We start from the raw sequence: 23,066 nt of genomic DNA, 5'->3' as shown, positions 1-23,066 counted from the left end.
TTTCATTTTTCCACTGTGGAAGAGATATGGCTGTAACCTATCCCTGTTGTTAGTGAAATGGCGCGTATTTCAGCACGAAAGCGATGTCAGGCTCGCAGGATTGATTTTCCCACTGTTCTGTGAAAAGCTTCTGCAGGAAGCAGAACAGTAATAGGGGCTAGTTGGTTGAAAATTGTAAGAAAAGTGCGCGCTGCACTATGAAAAAGACACATGATGAAACAGGGCAACCAACGTACACAAAACAAGCGCGCCTCTGCAGAGCTCAGGAAAACTAGGTGCAACCACGCCAAACCCACTCAAACCAAAGCGTAACACAAGAATTTCAAAGGTAGGAATCGAAGTCCCCCTTTTGCTACTTAATTCCCACCCTTTAACACATCATTTTTACTGGAATCTGTTGTATGCACAGACAGGAGTGACACTTGGCTTCAAACGCTCCTCATGAAGAGAGCGCTGGAAAGGTTGCGTTGCATGAGGGGTTAAAGGGGCATGAAATAAATACGCGACAAATAGAACTCTAAAGCTTAAACTTAACTTCTTTGCCGGTAATAAGCATGTTCTATTCGATTGGAGTTTTCGCATTTTCGCCTTTCCTGATAGGGTCATATACGCCACGCCAGTTGTTCGCTGTTAACCATTAATTAATTATTGGTGGTGTCGGCTGCTGGGCGTCATATTCGTGAGTGCTTAGAAAGAGTAAACAAGATATCAAATAAGGAAAGTGAAAAGAATTGACTGTATACACTATGCGTAAAACTGCTTAAGTGGCACGCCTACACTTTTCTCGAGCATTTTAACAGCTGAATAAAGAGAACAATAACCAGTACGTGATGCAATGGACAGAAACTTTCTCCTGGCCGAGTGTTCGGCTTATCTGGAGTCATTTGTGGCAAAAAAAATTCATGGAAGTGGCACTTTTTGGCAAAAGCTGCCATGGCTTGACAAAAAATGTCATCGTAATCATAAATTATTTCAGTGAAATGAATATAAAATAACTAATTATGATTTCGTTCGCATTGCTATGCTTCTCTGGGATCGACGCAAGGAATGCCACTCCACGTTTTAAACCTTTATCACTGGATTAAGGCGAACTTTTAGGCGGGCGTGGGGTATTTGGTGTCAGGAAAAGTGAACATTGAACTGAAACAGAAATGAAATTGTTATATTATTCTGGTCCAGGTTTATTTCATTTTGTTACAGTTGCAACAAAACCTCTCCTGGAACAAAAAAGCTGAAAAGCAAAAATATGTTCCTTTTCCAGCGGCGTGTCCGAGAAGAGAACCCTTCATTGACGTCGAGAGATCGGGAACGACGTTGAAGAAAAGGCAGAAGCTCGCCGAACTGACGTGCCAGGAGCACGATTTCGGTAACGTGTACATTTTCAGTGTCTTTTGTGAAAAATAACTTTCGGGTATTTTGCTGTGTTCAAGACCCTGATCGACCTGTTGGGTTTTTCTCACGCATTTGCAGTTTGGATCGGAACCGTATTTTCCAACAGGGTCATCAACGGTTTCCGTTACGTCGACTTCCGCGTGGACACCGTGGTCAAAGAAGGTGAGAGTTCTACACTTTCTCAACCAGAGCTGCAGCTTTGGGTACACGGTGATGTCGCATAAAAGGTCAGGTGAGAGGCGTAAGGCCTAATGTTAAATGGTAAATGATTACGGATACAATAGCGTGCCATGCCTAATAGGAAAAAATGTTTTGTCTATCAAAAGGCGGTTATTTGGCAGCGAGATGTGACGTCATAGGACCGAAGTATTTCAACAAGTGGGAGAGTTGTGAATAATCAGCCCTGAATTGCTGGAAAGAGGTGACAATAGCAAACCAGAAGTGACAGCTATAGTAGTAAGCTGGAGAGTTCGACGAGGTGAATCTCATTTATAGTGAAACTAGCGGCAGAAACGAGGATCAAGGTAGTAGGTGTTGTTTCTTCTATTTTGGTATTTGTTTTTGCGTCAACCTCATCATGACAACTATAGATGCCAATGTATTTTCATTCCTTTCGTATGAAATCCTCTGGACACATTCGGGGAAACAGCTAACCACCGGCTAGATGACCCGAAATGATGTTTTATTGTGCGCAGACTGACATGTAGGGTCCGCAACACAACCATAAAAAAATGACCCAAAACTTGATCTAAAGGCCCCAACAGCTTCTAATGTTACTGGCTTGCCACACATAATATAGTTAAGACTAATTGATCTTCCTGTTATGTTATTACTTCCGAATCATAATTGATGAAATTTATTGCGCTCAATAGTTCGGAAGCAGCAAAGTAATCACATGTATGCGAAAACAGCCTAGTGTAAGGAACAAACCATAGAACCAGAACACTTGATAACAGTACTGGAGATTGCAACATAAATCCTCTGTCACGTAAGCCAAATTTTCTCCTTTTTGCACGATGATTTGCACAGGCCTGTGATTTTCGCAGTCCTCACAGGACGTGGATCTGCGAGAACTGCAGGCGCTTTGTTGCAATGACTTTCCTGGTTCAGCTCACAATGGATTATGCTTTGGACTGATCAGTCACCGTTACTAACGCGACCAAATTTCGTGGAAGCTCTTTATAAACACTACGGCTTGTAGCCAAAAACCGTCTACGTAGGCGCTGTTTCATACCCCTCCTACCAAGCGTTTGCGCTCAGCACTGTTGCCAACGCACTGCTTTCTCCTCCATTTCCCTGGACGCGGACGTAGCGGTGGTTGTCCATTTCTGCTACCTGTGAAACCACCATATTCAGGGAATCTAAACCCGCCGTCCAGAACTTCACCCGCGTTTGGATCTTCGGCCTAGTCTTGCGGCTGCTCGCCTCCCTACCTCACGCCACCCGACCACCCCATTCCCTTAATCATCACAGCAACCTCATTCCTCCATCACTCGGGTCTCTCAATCTCAGGTAATGAAGCAGCCCACTCATTTACTCCCAAAAATGTCAACAAAGCATGGGACTGCCACTGCCTGGGGAGATGCTCATGAAAGCATGGTCTCGTATCACGAAATCTCCCTCCATTCTCGCGGCATTCGAATCTTCTACTCCCACTCTTTACAGATCCCTAAGTTGACTTGGCGCCAGCTTCAGCCCCGTACATTCCCATCTCCTGCTTTCTTAGCTTTGGTCCATCTAGGACTGTTCTCGCCATAGTGCACCCTGTGTGGAGCACCTAAAGCTGATTTCAATCACATTATGTTTCAATGCTCGGAGTTTCACCCGCCAGCCACTTGGCCACTCTCCAGCCTCGAGCGATGGCTGGCCGCGGTGTTGAGCTCTGACCCAGCCGATCAAAAGCGATTGGCGCACTTGGACATGGGGGTCGCTGGGAACACTAACTTCCTGCCAAAATACGTAGCTAAGAGCCGAATCGTCGTTAGGATGTACATGTATTAAGGCCCCAATACTGTGATGAAGGTTTTCACCACCACCGCCATATCTAACTTGTTTCGAATAATTAAAAATCAATATTTTGTACGGTACACTTAAACGGAAGCTGAAGCAATTTTCTAGACCATTATAAAATTCAAGGATGCCATGTATGAATGTTTCAGTTAAAGTTTGCTGCATTTGTTTAGCCAGTATTTATAGAGTTCGCATAATTGTCTATTAAATTAAGCCTCGGGATAGTTAACGTTTTCTCACAATGTCAAAAGACTGCGGACTAGCTCGGTGACGACGCCATCTATGGCGATACCTTAGATTTCTGCTGCTTTCTCCCCCACCCTGTCGCACGTTCTTGGGAGCCGCGAAACGACTCTTCGTAGGTTTTGCTTTCAGCGGCATTGGTCTTCAGCCGTGAAGCGAAAGCGTCTGCGCTTAAAAATGCATCATCATCATAGATGACGTCGTCAATGGGCTCCTCACTCGGCGCTCTGCACGTGGAGGCGCTTGAACCTCATTGCGGCTTTATTCTGAGATAACGCAGCAGTTTACAGTGCTAGTGCATTTGAGCCTGGTGTGCTTTATATGTCACGCTTTCAGCGCCTTCAAGTTCTTCGAATTCTAAACGCTACCTAGTTTGCGGTGGTCCTGCATAGACTTAAAAGGGACAGTGAGCCTGCGTTTACAGCTGCTGACGTCAATGCATGCGACTCTACATCGTACGCAATTAATAGAGAGCTTTACCGTGATCCGCGATCCGCTATCGTGGTCCGCCACGGCGCATTCCAGTGCGCATGCCCAGATCCCCCTGATGCCGATAGATGGCGCCACTAACTGAATGTCCGTACATAGACCTGTCGCATCAGGACCATTCAGTTTGTGCGCCCCGCCCACGCGCGGTAGAGGGTCACGGTGGCGGATTGCGGATCACGGTAAGCTAAACCTCTCTAACTGCGCTTTTTTATGTCTAATAAGACACTTCAATAAATCACCGGCTCTCTCCCTCACGTATTACTTGATGTGTCGTTAACTTGATATGTCGTTAACTTCTTAAGGAAAGGTCGGAATATGGATGTTTCTCGCATATGTAGTGAGCCCGACAGCTTAGTTTTCTCTACTATTTCTTTGGTTAGGCGAGTGATGGTCTCTCTGGATGTGCAGGTGCGGAGAACAGCTCCTCTGTCATGACGGGCAGAAAGGTTTTCGTGGCGAGAGAGCTTTGCAACACGGCCGACCTCATCAAGAGACAGCGCTACTACATCTTTGGTCGGGACAGCGAACCACACGAGAAGGACGGCGAAGTTGTGTAAGACTTTGGCCAGTTCTTTTCTTTCATGAAAAAAAGACTGCAGTAGCTTGCATGCGCTTATTTAGGGCGAAATTCGGTTGCACCATCCTAATCGTCGCAGTCATAGCTAACATTGCTTTATGGTCAAAGTAGTAGGCCAACTGTTGGCAAGTAAGGTGTTATTCTGAGAGGTAGCTTAGGGCCTATATTCTTTTTTGTACCTGTGTCGTGCGAATTTTAATTTAACAGAAAAATGAATCAATATTTACTCTATGCACAGCGCAGGTGAGCAGCGAAAGCTGGCAGCTGGGTTTTGAAGTCTTGCGGTTCAGTAAAATTTTAAATTTGCGCGAACTCAGGCTGGGAAAGAATAAAATACAGTCGCTTTCTGGCTGACATCACTGATCACTGAACTTGAAGTTGGGGTCAAAAGGAAAAGGCGCTTTCTCTGATTTTTTTTTTACTTTAACTTGCCATTTCAGTTCGGACTTGTGCTTTCCCTTTCACTACCAAAATTTCACCACACCGCAAGCACTTTATAACACGAAATGACTCACTTCGGCTTGTAGACGTTTCACTTCAGCGATCAAACGTTGTTGAGTAGTATATGCATTACTTGGAATAAGAAATCAAAACAGAAATTTTACTTTTTAAGGCGAAAGTCTTTAATGGCTCAAGCTGTCGTGAACAAAATGTGTCCCGCTTTAGCGGCGGCTCTGATTGGCCGAGGCGGGATGACGTCATAGAGGTCTCGACCAATTACAGAGTACCATCACAGTATGCGCGAATACGCGCATGCCTTATATGGCCATATGTTAATCAATGATCAACCACAAATTAATTATTAGTAATGAAATATTTACTAATTGGTGGCTAATGAAGCAATTAAAAACTAATTATAAAACAGTTAAATAATTATCTACTGGATGACAAATTATTTAGGAATTGACAAATTAATTAATAATTCTTATTTATTTTACTTAATTATTCAAGTACCTACATATCGCCCTGGTGGGCATTACAGTAGGGGGGACGAGGCAAAAATCTGGAACACTTGTCAGCGCCGAAGTTCTAAAGTGAAAACAATACAGGCATCAAATACATCTTCCTGATGGACATTGTAGAAGTATGGAACGATAGAAACCCATTTCAAAGCATCGGAGTAATAACAAATACAAGAAACAAACGCGGGCAATCAATAATTGCTCCAAAGTAATAAATAAACACACGAAAGAAACGCGGGTAATCAATCAGTGGACACGAAAGGGGGAAAATGGAGAAAGTTACGCGTAATGACTAAGTGCATTGACAAACTAATTAGTGACAGTTACGCAGCAGAATGTGGCACTCAGGCTTTCGCCTTTGACTATTTTAGTCGCTAAAACCCCTCGTAATTTTTGTTGTAGTAGGGTAGCATGACCCATGACTCCCTAGCTTTTTATGCTGATTTGCATTAAATACCGGATAAATGAGAGGCGAACAAGGCGAAGTGATACTCGCTACTAAGCTTTTTATTCAGAAAGATGCGTTTTCGCACACAGACTGTGCGGGGCAACGAGGAGCGCCAGGGGCAGGAAATTATGCGCGGCCATTTTCCCGTCAGTATTTATGAAAATGAAACGTTATTGCTTTATTGTCCAGTGGAATAAGGCTTCTTTTTGGAAGAATGCCACATATTTTGTGACAAAAATAAATTTTTTGGTTTTGAGTAGTTTATACCTTTGCCTTTTCCACTTTATAATGAGATACAAAGACGTGCGTCTCTTAAACATCGAATATCGTTGGAGGCATTTACATTTGTGCCATTGGGAACTGCAGCGGCTGGTATGCAGCCACACTTGCGTTAGTGCAATGGGTTAGTTCTAGTGAATACCCTTCGCTGACTGTTGAGTGCCCGGGTGCAGCAACTAGCCTGGGAGTACAGAAATGAGGATGGAATGCGGTGTTGGGTTTTAGGTTGCAGGGACAGGGGTGCTGCAGAGGCGTGCATCTCTCCTGACAGTGCCACAGGCGTGCAAACATGTGTAGCGCACGGTCATGCAGTGTCACTTATCCACTGATATGAGCTTCAGGTGTTTCTGGCTGGGGGATGAAGGGGGAAGTCGTCAGATCACGGGGGACGTCATTCATGTCGGCTTCAGATTTTCGCCCGACAGTTCGGAGCGCTGAACCTGTCCTACTATACCGAGAACGTTGCAGAAACGTGGCTTTAACAGCTGTCGTTGCATCGTTACAAGAGTCTCGTTGCGAGTAGCACTTCGTCCTGCATGTATGCTCTGTTGGCGTCCACTGTTCATATAGCACTGTGGTACCCAGTGATGAACGTTTAGCAAAGAGTTCAAATTTCTTTAGCCTTGGTGCTGATCAAGCGCTCTTATCAGGCCCTGTCTTCGATAATGCATGACGCGGTCACGATTAATATTCGTTTGTATTCTTGATCTCCTTGTTTCAGCATGAGGTACGCTCTGGACAAGAACGTGCGTCTCTTCAACACCGAAGATCGCACTGCATCCCCGAGGGGCGGCAGACTGTACTCTGTGTTGCAGTGGCTCACATCAGGATTCACGAGACAGGGCGGCTGTCAGGACCAGTGACGTAGCCGTCCCTCGCCATACACTCACAGGGTTTGCGACCGATTTTCCGGAGAAGATTCGGGCGACGGCGTTCGAGCGCTCACTTTTTGTGGCACTGCATCCAAGTATCCAGCCTAAAGCAAGAGTGCGTTCTGCTTGGAAATTAGAAATTTTTGGTGAATACTCAGCGCCATACGTCGCGCAGCGTGGCGCAATGTAAGAGCTTGATCCTGAAGCCCAGGGGAGGGCAGTATTTTCAGGCTCCAGAGTGATGTATACTCACGATGAAGATCGTCTCGACTGCATTTTGGGCATTCAGAAGCATGTCAGTTTATTTTCATTTCGGAAATGCTGTTCTTTCTCCCTCTCGTTATAGATTCAGATATAATTTTGTTTATATTTTGTACCACTTCAGAAATGCTGTTTTGTGGATTTTGTCGCAGTGAACTGTGTTTGTGACACTTTTTTTCTACACGATGCTCCTTAATGAAATACTTCATTTTGAACACCCATTATAGTCTCTTATGTTCCTTTTTGCTGACCTTATTGAAAACAGACCCGTCATGAAAACCGCAGAGCTAAAATCAAAGTTTAATAGAATGCGGCTAATGTAAAGGAACTAAAAAATGACACATAGCATTTAGAGACTGATTTATAACTTCATTGCTTCGTCGCAAATGCGATTTTACAATACGAAAACAGTCTGGAAATTAAATGAGTTCCCAACAGATGCATGGACTTATTCATGAAACATTCCTGATCCGATTCTAATAGGCCCTTACCTACTTCAGAGCATCTGCTCTACAGTCACAAAGCAGGTAAAAATTTATCGCTGCCTTAAACTTGTCATAATGGTCTGGGGTATGTTCCGCGCTAAATATGCCCCTAGGGTTAAATAAACTTTGCCAGCTTTCAGCTCACGGGCTTCACATTCATAACATCATCAAATAAGCAAACCTACTTAAACGTTATACGTCTCTAGGGATCGCACAATCGCTGTTGGCGTCGCACAATCGCAATCAATTATGCAATCAGGGTGTCAGCTTGGTGCCACAAAGATACTTAAGTGCAGCTAGAAGATTAAAAAAACAACAAAAAACATGTGTGGTCTTTACTTGCACGTCGTTTTGAAATCTTTAGTCACTGTAAAAACAGATAATAAATATTTCATTATTTTTAAATAATTGTGTGTGTTGTTTTGTGATAGTTCGGTGTGGTTTCTTGGAGTTTGCCACACTGCGGCAGTGTTCACAAATCTGCAATATATGTTGGTTCATTCAGCTTAAAATGTCGATAAGCGCAGATATATGATCTGGGAGCGACATACATCCGCAGTGGGTAAGTCACGTCTTTTTTTTTTCACTGTAACCAGGTATAAGAGATTTCCTTCTCAACTACATTGTGCCACTTTAACGGTGTCCCTAAACGCCTCAAAAAGAGCACTGAAAGATTTTGAGAGGTTACAGAAAATGTTCTTTCCACCCTGCACGCACAAGTATACTGCTTTACACATCCATGCGAAAAGCCACCTTCATATTCATGGCTACTTTAATTAGGAAAGACTACATTGGTACGCTTATGCAGCAACACAACAACAAATGTTCTTTCCACCCTGCATGCACAAGTATACTGCATTAACATCCAAGTGAAAAGCCACCTTCATATTCATGGCTACTTTAATTAGGAAAGACTGCATTGGTACGCTTATGCAGCAACACAACAACAAATGTTCTTTCCACCCTGCATGCACAAGTATACTGCATTAACATCCAAGTGAAAAGCCACCTTCATATTCATGGCTACTTTAATTAGGAAAGACTGCATTGGTACGCTTATGCAGCAACACAACAACAAATGTTCTTTCCACCCTGCATGCACAAGTATACTGCATTAACATCCAAGTGAAAAGCCACCTTCATATTCATGGCTACTTTAATTAGGAAAGACTGCATTGGTACGCTTATGCAGCAACACAACAACAAATGTTCTTTCCACCCTGCATGCACAAGTATACTGCATTAACATCCAAGTGAAAAGCCACCTTCATATTCATGGCTACTTTAATTAGGAAAGACTGCATTGGTACGCTTATGCAGCAACACAACAACAAATGTTCTTTCCACCCTGCATGCACAAGTATACTGCATTAACATCCAAGTGAAAAGCCACCTTCATATTCATGGCTACTTTAATTAGGAAAGACTGCATTGGTACGCTTATGCAGCAACACAACAACAAATGTTCTTTCCACCCTGCATGCACAAGTATACTGCATTAACATCCAAGTGAAAAGCCACCTTCATATTCATGGCTACTTTAATTAGGAAAAACTGCATTGGTACGCTTATGCAGCAACACAACAACAAATGTTCTTTCCACCCTGCATGCACAAGTATACTGCATTAACATCCAAGTGAAAAGCCACCTTCATATTCATGGCTACTTTAATTAGGAAAGACTGCATTGGTACGCTTATGCAGCAACACAACAACAAATGTTCTTTCCACCCTGCATGCACAAGTATACTGCATTAACATCCAAGTGAAAAGCCACCTTCATATTCATGGCTACTTTAATTAGGAAAGACTGCATTGGTACGCTTATGCAGCAACACAACAACAAATGTTCTTTCCACCCTGCATGCACAAGTATACTGCATTAACATCCAAGTGAAAAGCCACCTTCATATTCATGGCTACTTTAATTAGGAAAGACTGCATTGGTACGCTTATGCAGCAACACAACAACAAATGTTCTTTCCACCCTGCATGCACAAGTATACTGCATTAACATCCAAGTGAAAAGCCACCTTCATATTCATGGCTACTTTAATTAGGAAAGACTGCATTGGTACGCTTATGCAGCAACACAACAACAAATGTTCTTTCCACCCTGCATGCACAAGTATACTGCATTAACATCCAAGTGAAAAGCCACCTTCATATTCATGGCTACTTTAATTAGGAAAGACTGCATTGGTACGCTTATGCAGCAACACAACAACAAATGTTCTTTCCACCCTGCATGCACAAGTATACTGCATTAACATCCAAGTGAAAAGCCACCTTCATATTCATGGCTACTTTAATTAGGAAAGACTGCATTGGTACGCTTATGCAGCAACACAACAACAAATGTTCTTTCCACCCTGCATGCACAAGTATACTGCATTAACATCCAAGTGAAAAGCCACCTTCATATTCATGGCTACTTTAATTAGGAAAGACTGCATTGGTACGCTTATGCAGCAACACAACAACAAATGTTCTTTCCACCCTGCATGCACAAGTATACTGCATTAACATCCAAGTGAAAAGCCACCTTCATATTCATGGCTACTTTAATTAGGAAAGACTGCAGTGGTACGCTTATGCAGCAACACAACAACAAATGTTCTTTCCACCCTGCATGCACAAGTATACTGCATTAAAATCCAAGTGAAAAGGCACCTTCATATTCATGGCTACTTTAATTAGGAAAGACTGCATTGGTACGCTTATGCAGCAACACAACGACAAATGCTCTTTCCTCCTTGCATGCACAAGTATACTGCATTAACATTTAAGTGAAAAGCCACCTTCATCCACATGGCTACTTCAATTAGGAAAGACTACATTGGTACGCTTATGCAGCAACACAACAACAAATGTTCTTTCCACCCTGCATGCACAAGTATACTGCATTAACATCCAAGTGAAAAGCCACCTTCATATTCATGGCTACTTTAATTAGGAAAGACTGCATTGGTACGCTTATGCAGCAACACAACAACAAATGTTCTTTCCACCCTGCATGCACAAGTATACTGCATTAACATCCAAGTGAAAAGCCACCTTCATATTCATGGCTACTTTAATTAGGAAAGACTGCATTGGTACGCTTATGCAGCAACACAACAACAAATGTTCTTTCCACCCTGCATGCACAAGTATACTGCATTAACATCCAAGTGAAAAGCCACCTTCATATTCATGGCTACTTTAATTAGGAAAGACTGCATTGGTACGCTTATGCAGCAACACAACAACAAATGTTCTTTCCACCCTGCATGCACAAGTATACTGCATTAACATCCAAGTGAAAAGCCACCTTCATATTCATGGCTACTTTAATTAGGAAAGACTGCATTGGTACGCTTATGCAGCAACACAACGACAAATGCTCTTTCCTCCTTGCATGCACAAGTATACTGCATTAACATTTAAGTGAAAAGCCACCTTCATCCACATGGCTACTTCAATTAGGAAATACTACATTGGTACGCTTATGCAGCAACACAACAACAAATGTTCTTTCCACCCTGCATGCAAAAGTATACTGCATTAACATCCAAGTGAAAAGCCACCTTCATATTCATGGCTACTTTAATTAGGAAAGACTACATTGGTACGCTTATGCAGCAACACAACAACAAATGTTCTTTCCACCCTGCATGCACAAGTATACTGCATTAACATCCAAGTGAAAAGCCACCTTCATATTCATGGCTACTTTAATTAGGAAAGACTACATTGGTACGCTTATGCAGCAACACAACGGCAAATGCTCTTTCCTCCTTGCATGCACAAGTATACTGCATTAACATCCAAGTGAAAAGCCACCTTCATATTCATGGCTACTTTAATTAGGAAAGACTGCATTGGTACGCTTATGCAGCAACACAACAACAAATGTTCTTTCCACCCTGCATGCACAAGTATACTGCATTAACATCCAAGTGAAAAGCCACCTTCATATTCATGGCTACTTTAATTAGGAAAGACTGCATTGGTACGCTTATGCAGCAACACAACGACAAATGCTCTTTCCTCCTTGCATGCACAAGTATACTGCATTAACATTTAAGTGAAAAGCCACCTTCATCCACATGGCTACTTCAATTAGGAAAGACTACATTGGTACGCTTATGCAGCAACACAACAACAAATGTTCTTTCCACCCTGCATGCACAAGTATACTGCATTAACATCCAAGTGAAAAGCCACCTTCATATTCATGGCTACTTTAATTAGGAAAGACTACATTGGTACGCTTATGCAGCAACACAACAACAACCCAAGTAGCACAAAGTGGGCTATGACATGGGGGCCCGCGTTGGGCCCGTGAGGGTCGCCCATACGGGCCCCATGCGGGATTTGCAACACGTACCCAGAGGGGCCCCGCGTGGGCTGCCCAATTTCGCCGCGATCGGTCCCAAACTGTATCCGTGTGGGCAGCCCAAATGGGGCTGCCCGCATTCAGCTCAAATAGGGCTGCCCGCATTCAGCCCAGGTAGACGAATGTGGGCAGCACACCAAAACCATTAATGGGTCCCACGTTTGTGCAGGCAGTGACATCCCATTGATCAAGGTTTTAATTTTTAAGTCGATTAATCCCTCCTAACCTGAATTGTACAGGCGCGGGATTTGCGAAAGCCAGTCCGTTTCGGGCTGACCCACATGCTGCCGTCATGGGTTGAATCGGGCATTTTCAGGGCTGCCCAAGTTCCAATAATCAAGTGTGAAACGTTAAGCACTTTTTTTTTGCTTGTATGCTACACTCAGTAACATTAGAGAAATTTATTCCCAAATGTGGGCTGGCCTACATCACCCCAACATGTTGGTCTGAATATTTATTTCGGTGCTGCGTGCAGAATAGTAATGCCGTAGGAAACGTTTGGAGGTCGTTCAGTACACACTCGTAAAGCGGAACAGTTACTGTTGCATATTTTCTGTCGATACTGCATAATTAACGTAGTTTGTAGAGTAAACATAGATAGTCTTTATTCATTGCATAGATATGCTTAGGACAGTTATGTGAAACCTCCAGAAGAGGCAATTAGCGGCCGGTATAACATGATTTACATAAATTAAAGATAGGGTGGAGACGTTTCAGAGCGGTATGCCCACCTACGGCCAATTTGGGGCCCACTGCGGCCTTTCATGGGCCGCCCCAATTGGGCTTACCTTATTTTTACAGCATGGACTACGAATATATGCTGCATTTTCCCGCAAGTACCCAAAGAAATACCCGTGTGGGCAGCGTGGTGGTGTGCTCGCTTTTCAGCCCGGCCGCAAGCCATGTGGGACCTATTCGGTTTTTGCGTGGGCAGCCCCAAACGGACTAGTCCGTCATCTATTTGCTTTAGGCCCACATTTGCTTCGCATCTGCCCTAAATTGCCCCGCAAGAGACCGATGCGGGCAGAAGCGGGAAGGAGTACTTGCCTGCCCCGCTAACAGCCATGCGGAAATTATCTAGGTTTTTGGTGGGCAGCCCTATTTGGGGCAGCCCAGGAATTTTCTGCATAAATCCACATTTTCGTCTGACCTTCCCTCAAGTACCCCTCAAGGGTCCCATGTAGGCAATGTGTGGGCATACCCGTATTTAGCCCCGCCGCGGCCCATGCGGGACCTATTCGGCTTTTGAGTGGGCAGCCCCAATAAAATTAGCCCAGGCTTTTCCTACACAGAGCCCAAATTTTCTTTGCATCGGCCCTAAAATTTCCCAAGCGGGACCCTTGAGGGCCAGATGTGGGAATATGTAATCAGTTAGCCCTTTCCGCGCCTATATGATGCCCAGATGGAAAAAGCAGGGGCAAGCCCAACTTTGGCTTGCCCGCTTGATCCCTAAAGGGGGCCCTCATCGGTGTTATTGTGGTTACCCAAGCCCAACTTGCCCATACGGGCCCCAGGTGGGCCACGTAATGTGTGCTACTTGGGAAATGTTCTTTCCCCCCTGCATGCACAAGTATACTGCATTAACATCCAAGTGAAAAGCCACCTTCATATTCATGGCTACTTTAATTAGGAAAGACTGCATTGGTACGCTTATGCAGCAACACAACAACAAATGTTCTTTCCACCCTGCATGCACAAGTATACTGCATTAACATCCAAGTGAAAAGCCACCTTCATATTCATGGCTACTTTAATTAGGAAAGACTGCATTGGTACGCTTATGCAGCAACACAACAACAAATGTTCTTTCCACCCTGCATGCACAAGTATACTGCATTAACATCCAAGTGAAAAGCCACTTTCATATTCATGGCTACTTTAATTAGGAAAGACTGCATTGGTACGCTTATGCAGCAACACAACGACAAATGCTCTTTCCTCCTTGCATGCACAAGTATACTGCATTAACATTTAAGTGAAAAGCCACCTTCATCCACATGGCTACTTCAATTAGGAAAGACTACATTGGTACGCTTATGCAGCAACACAACAACAAATGTTCTTTCCACCCTGCATGCACAAGTATACTGCATTAACATCCAAGTGAAAAGCCACCTTCATATTCATGGCTACTTTAATTAGGAAAGACTACATTGGTACGCTTATGCAGCAACACAACAACAAATGTTCTTTCCACCGTGCATGCGCAAGTATACTGCATTAACATCCAAGTGAAAAGCCACCTTCATATTCATGGCTACTTTAATTAGGAAAGACTGCATTGGTACGCTTATGCAGCAACACCACAACAAATGTTCTTTCCACCCTGCATGCACAAGTATACTGCATTAACATCCAAGTGAAAAGCCACCTTCATATTCATGGCTACTTTAATTAGGAAAGACTGCATTGGTACGCTTATGCAGCAACACAACAACAAATGTTCTTTCCACCCTGCATGCACAAGTATACTGCATTAACATCCAAGTGAAAAGCCACCTTCATATTCATGGCTACTTTAATTAGGAAAGACTGCATTGGTACGCTTATGCAGCAACACAACAACAAATGTTCTTTCCACCCTGCATGCACAAGTATACTGCATTAACATCCAAGTGAAAAGCCACCTTCATATTCATGGCTACTTTAATTAGGAAAGACTGCATTGGTACGCTTATGCAGCAACACAACGACAAATGCTCTTTCCTCCTTGCATGCACAAGTATACTGCATTAACATTTAAGTGAAAAGCCACCTTCATCCACATGGCAACTTCAATTAGGAAAGACTACATTGGTACGCTTATGCAGCAACAGAACAACAATTTCTAAAAAAGAAAAAGGTCGATCAGGAAAGCTGAAGATACTGGCGCAAAACACAAAAATATTAATACACAATTTTTTGTAGTTTATTCCTTGGTTTCAAATTAAATTTATCGAGAAAAGAAAAAATCTCGTATTTACACAATCGCGAGGACAAACGAGAAAAACAATGTCTGCAATAAATCCGGACTTACAAATGCAGAATTAAAGAATTTTTTTCAAGGTTTTGTTCGGTTTGTAGGACGTAACGTCCCAAAGTGACTCAGGCTGTGAGAGACTGCGTAGGGAAGGACTTCAGAAAATTCGAACACCTGGGGATCTCTAGCGCGCTTATACTATAAGGGATAAAAGTCTGTGGACCATGCAAACTGCAAACTAAGCGCATAACTTTCGTATCGGCCAGTAGTCTCGGATCATAATTGTCGAGATGAAAGTTTGACTTTAGTTCTTTGATTTGTGCTAGAGAAATAAGGCGATAGTTCATTTATCTATTTGCTTTAGTCCAAAATCGCTAGACGCGTGGTCCAGAGACTTTTGCCTCTTCCTGTACATCGCGCCGCACACGGACGTCCCTCCATTTCGCCTCAGTAACGCAGCAGCCGGTGGGTCGGGATCGAACCCGGGTACTGTGGCACAGTGACCGGGCATCCTAACCAATGCACAACCACGGCGGGACAGATTTGTTTTTAAGGATAAACCAACTTGTCTAGACTAATGTATTACATTGCGCATGCTTGCAGAAAATTTCAGCGTTAAGTATAGGCAGTCCTCATAAATGGGGGCCTTGAACCAAGCTCTCCATTTTGCCTTCAAGAGAAGGAAACCTGATTAAGCAGTTAATAAACCACCCAAGCAACTAGGTCACCATCCATTTAGGTTTATTAAACGTTATGCATGTGATCACGAATTGATATATGGACTTATGAAGATAGTATAGGGCCTGCCATTGAAAGCCGTTGGGAGGACTAAAAAAAATGGCAAGTTCGACACAATGTTAAAGTGGTTGCTAGTTGCAGGCAGAGATACGTAAAATATAAAAATCCCGGCGGAGAAAAGCGTACATACGGGTTGGTTAAAGCGGGGCTTTTTATGTGGGCTGAGGAAGAATGAAGAGAGAAGAAGAAGAACGCTCAGTCACCAGCAGCTAATGCTTTCGCTCAATATTTGGTTCAGCAGCGTTGAACCCTTGTTATTTTTTATATATATGGGTGTAAAATATTCATGTAGCGCAGTAGAAAATGAACGCTCTTACGCATATGCCGTATGAATCTTGGTAATCATTTGTGATCTTTTTTTTGCTTTTTTTCTCTTCTTTTTTCGTGGGCAGAGCCTTTGTTTCTCGTGAGCGAAAGAAAAGAAAGAAAATTATTAGTGTTGTTGAAGTGGCATCGAAACGCCTAGTGACAGCGATGATGTCAAGCCACGCCGTTCTGGTTGACGATAGCACATCGTTCTTGAATGAGGCTGCGTATAACATCGTGTGCAAGTCATGGAGGGCTGTAACGGAGCCCAGGTAAGGCATTCCTCGCTCCTTTGGGCGCTTCGCGGGAGATAGTTCTGCGCTGCACCATGCAGGTAGCTCCGCCTCGTTCTCGCCGCTAACTAAATCTTGGCCAGATGTATGACTTGTCAGTGTAAACAAAAGAGATTTCTAAAATCTGAGCGTTCGCATTAACATATTATATGACGCGGTTTCTGCCATTGGTAGCCACCCGGAGCGGAGTTGCGGTGGACAAGTTCGGAGCTAGCTCGTAGCTGTTGTTATCCTCTGAACTGGTTTGATTTGATTTGTGGGGTTTAACGTCCCAAAGCGACTCAGGCTATGAGAGACGCAGTAGTGGAGGAAATTTCGACCACCTGGAGTTCTTTAACGTGCACTGACATCGCACAACACACGGGCGCCTTGCTGGTCGCCACCAACGAAAAGCGGCCGCTGAGGCCAGGATTCGATCCCGCGTCTTTGGGAACAGTAAACTGATGATACATATTCACACAGGGGGCTCGACCAAGAATTGGGGTGCATAGAAATGTTTTATGTGTACATTTATATCGGCAGATAAAACGATTACTGGGCAAGAGAGCTTGTCCGCAAAGTTCTTCCTCTTTCTCTGCCTCGATTGTAGTGAAGAAGTTGCGCAAAGTGATGATCGAACCAGAGCAAGGCGAAGAGCTTTGCGTAACTTCTTCACTGCAGTGAGCAGAAAGTTCGCAGCTGTGGTTCCAACAGTTTTTAAAAGGGAGTGATTACTGATTAACGTATGCCCTAGAGGTATTGCTGCGCTTGCTCCGGGCGTTAATAAGTAATCACCTCTTTTTACGTGTCTACTCCACCTTGGCGGACTCCCCTGAAAGCATAGTCCAACAGTTCTTTTGTAAATTCTCAGAACGCACTCTTGTAAAGTTTTACGAGCCTACAGAAATAAAGAACAAGGTTTCTTAACGTAAATTTAGGTTCTTGAAAATTAATTTGTCATTGGTTTGAAAATTGAGAGCTTGGGGTGGTCTAGGAGGGACGTAATCATGAAATATGAATTCATAATCCATAATATAATTCTATTCGAATATAATATAATTCTAATTATATAATATAATTCTATTATATTATATAATATAATTATATAATATAATTCTATAATTCATAATATAATTCTATTTCTATATGTCCAACTCACGCATTATTCTGTGCTCGTATTGAATGACTGTTTAAAACAGTGACTCGGTCGTGTCCGCAAGGTGACAGGATATATTGCCGCATAGAAGAGGACGCAAATGATGACGACTGGGAACAAAAAGCGCGGGCCTGGAAGAAGAAAGTGGAAGCTTGAGCGCAAGACTCGCTCCATTCGACTATTAGAACCTTCTCGTCTTAGGCCCTCCTTGGCGTTCTATCGAGACGGGACAATATCGTCACCTTGCTGTAATGAGAGATTTTGTGCAGTATTGAAGTTTTTGGGGATAATAGTGTAATATTTTATGTATGTCTGTCTGTATGCAAGTGACAGCGCAATATTACAGATCATTCTGTTTCTACGACAAGCTCGCGGCCATCAATGCTAAAAAAAAAAAAAAGAAGCTTTGGGAGGGCATAAAAACGTTTTTTTTTTTTCAGCTGTTCGATACGGTTGTCGCTAAACCAAACTCATTTAAACTTTCAATATACATCACAACACAATTCAAGACATGTCAACTCCGTTAGTTTGACAAGTATGCCCACATTTTAACGTATTCTTTTCCCACGCTCTGTTTTTTTTTTTTGTCCAAAATACCACGGCAAGCAGAAAAATACCTCGGTTTATTGATAGTGCTCAACGCATAAGCTAACGCGGTAGTTCGCTGGACTTCGAGTCGTCGCTAACGTCGAGGACAAACTCCTTTTTCCTTAAAATAGATACTGGACTGGCCTTCCATCAGAAGTGGCAACCATCATTAACTTCAGCAATTTCAAAACCGCCAACGAAGATCTTCTCTATTTATGTTAATTGCCTTTTGGAGCCCACAACTCCCGCAATGTCCCTGGACCTTCGATGAATAAAATATTAAATAATAAATGAATTTCCTACATGCTGCACTTCTATGTTCAGAAGGCACTTCCAAGAAGCGATATGAAATAAGGAATAGACATGGAAAGAACCTTTTAGAAGATATCCTGGCTCATGCGTTTCCACCTGCAAAGCCTTGCTCTCGGCTAAGAGCACGGTCAACTCAATTTCTGAAGGCAGTCTACAGCTGTCGAAGTGTGGTGCCTTGTTTCGCAGGGCTCTGCTGTTCATAGCCCATGGCTACGGCAACCACTGTCACGAGAAAACCTACGACACCCTGGCACGGACCCTTGTCGGATTGGGCCTTTACGTGTTTTCTCATGATCACGGTAAGTAAGAAGCGATAGAATTGAGCTCTAACGGCCTTCAGTAGATTGATCCATTCTACAGGTTGTAGCGTTCTCTTCTACGGCGTACATTCGATCGTTTCCTGGAATTAGGTGGGCGCAGCTTTCACAAGACTAGGTTAAGTGAAGGGATATGGGTTAGACATTTTCCCTGCACTTGGTGCAGTCAGGCTGACGAAGGCGGTGAAGTATAGTTTTATAATAATTATTGTCATTGATACCTATTTCGTGGCTGGCTATTTCAAACTACCTACCTAAAACTTAGAAGGACCAAATTAGGCAGGACCAGTTAGTATGAAATTTAGGCACGGAAACACGGCTCTGCAATCCTATATGTCGCATGTTATAGGAGGTGTTCAGATAACTGGATTTGGAATTTCAGGCATAGATATGAATGGAGAATACCATAGCAATCTCTCATTCGCTGATGACATTACATTGCTATGTAGCTATACGGTGACGACGAAGAGCATGATTGAGGGCAGAATAGGCAATGCAGTGAGGGAGGACTGCTTAAAGCCGGATGAAGGCTACGCTCATAGTTGCTCATAGCTTAGCGTTCATTGAATAATTTGATTATTACATTTGCTGCCGTTATTCACTAGATCAGCCAAAATGTTTTAAGAGAAAATTAGTGCACAATTAAACTTCACCTCAGGATTACACACGATAGCGCCTTTCTTTAACCCGCCTTTCGTTGGGCAATTTATTTATTTTTCTTGTTTAAATTATATAGATTAAAAAATGTTATTACTGAAAATTTATTACTCATCACAAAACAGCACTGCCGAGGTGGCACATGGTCTCGGCGGTTCACTGTAGAATCCAAGGATGCGGGATCGAATCGGTCGCTGTTTTACGGAGGCGAAAAGAAAGACGTCCGTGTACTGTCCGATGTCAGCTCACCTTAAAAAATAAATAATTTTGGCTTCGTTTGGAACTTCCCCAATTACTCCTTCCTCAATTTTAATGTGGAGCGTTTTGAATTCCCTCGCATGGTCATGCAATTGATTGTGACGTCAGGATCCTGTCGACCAATCAGGCTTCTTCCCGACCACTATAGACAGCGGCGGCGACTTTTAGGTGGAGCGAGCTCAACCGCAGTATGGGGTAAAATTATTGCTTACCGCACGAAGACAAACTGATCCAGCGAATACCCTTCAAAAACAGCCATCAGAAAATAAGGCGTATTCAATAAGAAAAACTTGAAAAAAAAAGTACAAGTGACTTAGCGACAAAAGTAGTGAAAGGCGAAAGCCTGAGTGCCGCATTCTTCTACGCAATTGGTATTAATTAGTTTAGTAATTAATCCTTTATAATTAGTTATTAGGTATGACACTAATTACTTATTCATTAATTAGTTAACTAAATAATTATTTAGTCCTCAATTAGTAATTAATTGTTATTTATTATAGATCAGTTATTAAATTAGTAATTGATTATTGATTGACATATGGCCATATTAGGCACGCATTCGCACATGCTGTGGTGGCACTCTGTGATTGGTGGATATCTCTATTGCGTCATCCCGCGTCGGCCAATCAGAGCCGCCGCAAAAGCGGGAAACATTTTGTCCACGGCAGCATGAGCCATACAAGGCTTTCGCCTTAATATAAGAGAAATGGTCACAATAGAAAATTTGAACTTTCGAACAAGCCTATCCTTCGAAGCGTGAATACTGGTCGTAGACGTTGATGTCGCTGAATTTTTTCTTTTGTAACACACGGCTGAGCAAGGTTATCCCAAGGCGACTTACTTGACGTTAATATGAACTCGATACAGTCGAGTGAACCCTCGCGGCGTGCTCTTTATAGCTTTACAGAGCAAGAGTAGCAAACCAACCCCCGTTTATGTTCTCTTCTGCTGAAAATGCTTTCCCCGAGCGTGAAAGATGATTAGATGTAGCAATGCGGGTAATGAACTCGACCCCAACATTCTTGTCGTACGACTCCGCTACACGAGTCGGCAGGATTTTCTACCCAGTTCAGTTTAAATGAACCTGGAAGGGCCCAGTTCAGCTGGCTTGTCGGCTTCAAAATTTGTTATCTGTTTCATGTAAACGTCATCGAACCAAACAGTCAATTCCAGTCAATTCCAGTGTCACGGGTTGTTTGGCTTGCAGATTTCTCTCAGAATTGCATAAAACTCACTACGTTCTCTAGGAGGAAAACATAAACGGAATGCGTGTGTAGTGCTTTTGCAGTTGCTTTGGAGTGCGCGCCGCGAGAATTTACTCGCCCGTATGGTTGATCTTGCTCAGCACTAGCCAGTGATTCAATGTGCCGCTCTCGGGTTCATGCAGACGAGGCTAGTGCCGAGATAGTGCAAATGGCGCTGCAGACGCCACCAGACCTTTTCTTAAGTAAAGCGCATCGGGAATCCTCGTCTTCCCAGTGGGCCACGGCAAGAGCGAGGGAGCCCGGGCCACCGTTAGCGCGTTCGATGTCTACGTGGACGACATCTTAACGCACGTTGACATGGAGCGGTCCAAGTTCTCCGGCAAACCTGTATTCCTCTTGGGCTACTCCATGGTTAGTGTGCTTTCTCTTTGGAGGCGCAGTAATATTTGTTGCTTTTTGACGTTTCTTCTTTCTTCTTAGTGGGTCCCGCCTCCTTACTTCGCCGAATAAGCATCCCGACTAGGCCGGATTAAATTGATAAACTGATTTAACAAAAACTTACTTAATAAAGGCGAATAAACGGCAGAAAACTATTAAGATGATGACAGTAGCATGAGAAGCCGGGCCGACTTTAGGACAGCTGTCGTCCTAACCAAGCATTCAGTTCAGTTCAGTTCAGGCGTTCAGTCGTGTCCGACTCTTCGTGACCCTATGGACCATGTCACGCCACGCTTTCCGGTCTCTCACTATCTTCTTAACATCATATAGCTTCATCTGCAATGCCTCAGAATGCCATCTAACCATCGCGTTCGCTGCCTACCCCTTCTCCGGCGACCCTCAACCTTTCCCAACATCAAATCTTTCTCCAGCGACTCCTCTCTTCTCATCAGATGACCAAAGTAGCTGAGCTTTAACTTTAGAATTTGACCCTCCAATGAGCAGTCAGGGTTTATGGTCGACAATATCGACTGATTTGATCTTCTGGCAGTCCAAGGAACTCTTAAGAGTCTTCGCCAGCACCACAATTCAAACGCGTCAATTCTTCGGCGGTCAGCCTTTTTCACAGTCCAACTCTCGCATCCATACATCACAACTGGAAAGACCATAGCACGGGTTATACGGATCTTGGTTGGTAGACTAATGTCTCTGCTCTTTACCAGGCGGTCAAGGCTAACCATTGCTCTCTTTCCCAGAAGCAGGCGTCTCCTAATTTCATGGCTGCAGTCTCCTTCCGAGGTAATCTTGGCGCCCAAGAACAGAAAATCTGTCACAGCTTCCACTTCTTGTCCATTGATGCTCCAGGACTTGATAGGGCAAGACGCCATGATCTTCGTCTTTTTAATGTTCAGTTTAAGCCGAAACTTCTCACTCTCTTCTTGTACGCGCATCAGAAGACTCTTGAGTTCCACTTCACTTTCTGCCATTAAAGTGGTATCATCCGCATATCTAAGGTTGTTGATACGTTTTCCAGCAATCTTCACTCCAGCTGAAGACTCGCCCAGACCGGCCTTCCTCATGATGCACTCTGCATATAGGTTAAATAGGCAGGGCGACAGTATGCAGCCTTGCCTCACCCTTTTCTTAATCGGAAACCAATCAGTAAAGCCATGCCCAGTTCTGACTGTGGCCTCTTGCCCTTCATAAAGGTTCCTGAGGAGACAGATGAGGTGAATTGGAACTCCCATCTCTTGGAGAGCTTGCCACAATCTGCTGTGATCTACGCAGCCAAACGCTTTCGCATAATCAATAAAGCAGAAGTAAATGGGTTTCTGGAACTCTCTTGCTTTTTCCATGATCCAGCAAAGGTTGGCAATTTGGTCTCTAGTTCCTCTGCCCTTG

The 23,066-nt window shown here is 43.5% G+C and overlaps 2 protein-coding genes across 6 annotated transcripts in view; both read left to right on the top strand.

Annotated features, from left to right (window-relative positions):
• LOC146179291 (complement C3-like) overlaps positions 1-7,983 on the top strand; it is an 88,841-nt gene extending 80,858 nt beyond the window's left edge. For all 5 annotated transcript variants that reach the window (XM_084578949.1, XM_084578950.1, XM_084578951.1 and 2 more), the window contains 4 exons: positions 1,262-1,366; positions 1,471-1,554; positions 4,543-4,687; positions 7,122-7,983. In XM_084578949.1, coding sequence (XP_084435075.1) covers positions 1,262-1,366; positions 1,471-1,554; positions 4,543-4,687; positions 7,122-7,263 — 476 coding nt within the window. In that variant the 3' untranslated portion in view covers positions 7,264-7,983. The remainder of the gene's footprint in view (positions 1-1,261; positions 1,367-1,470; positions 1,555-4,542; positions 4,688-7,121) is intronic.
• An 8,650-nt stretch (positions 7,984-16,633) lies between these two features.
• LOC146179290 (monoglyceride lipase-like) overlaps positions 16,634-23,066 on the top strand; it is a 24,440-nt gene continuing 18,007 nt past the window's right edge. Inside the window, exons 1-3 of the mRNA XM_084579861.1 lie at positions 16,634-16,734; positions 18,977-19,089; positions 21,502-21,638. Coding sequence (XP_084435987.1) covers positions 16,634-16,734; positions 18,977-19,089; positions 21,502-21,638 — 351 coding nt within the window. The remainder of the gene's footprint in view (positions 16,735-18,976; positions 19,090-21,501; positions 21,639-23,066) is intronic.

Source organism: Amblyomma maculatum, chromosome 9, assembly GCF_055883805.1.
Source record: "Amblyomma maculatum isolate TAMU_Amacu chromosome 9, ASM5588380v1, whole genome shotgun sequence".
NCBI lineage: Eukaryota > Metazoa > Arthropoda > Arachnida > Ixodida > Ixodidae > Amblyomma > Amblyomma maculatum.
This window is presented reverse-complemented; position numbering and strand designations above follow the sequence as displayed.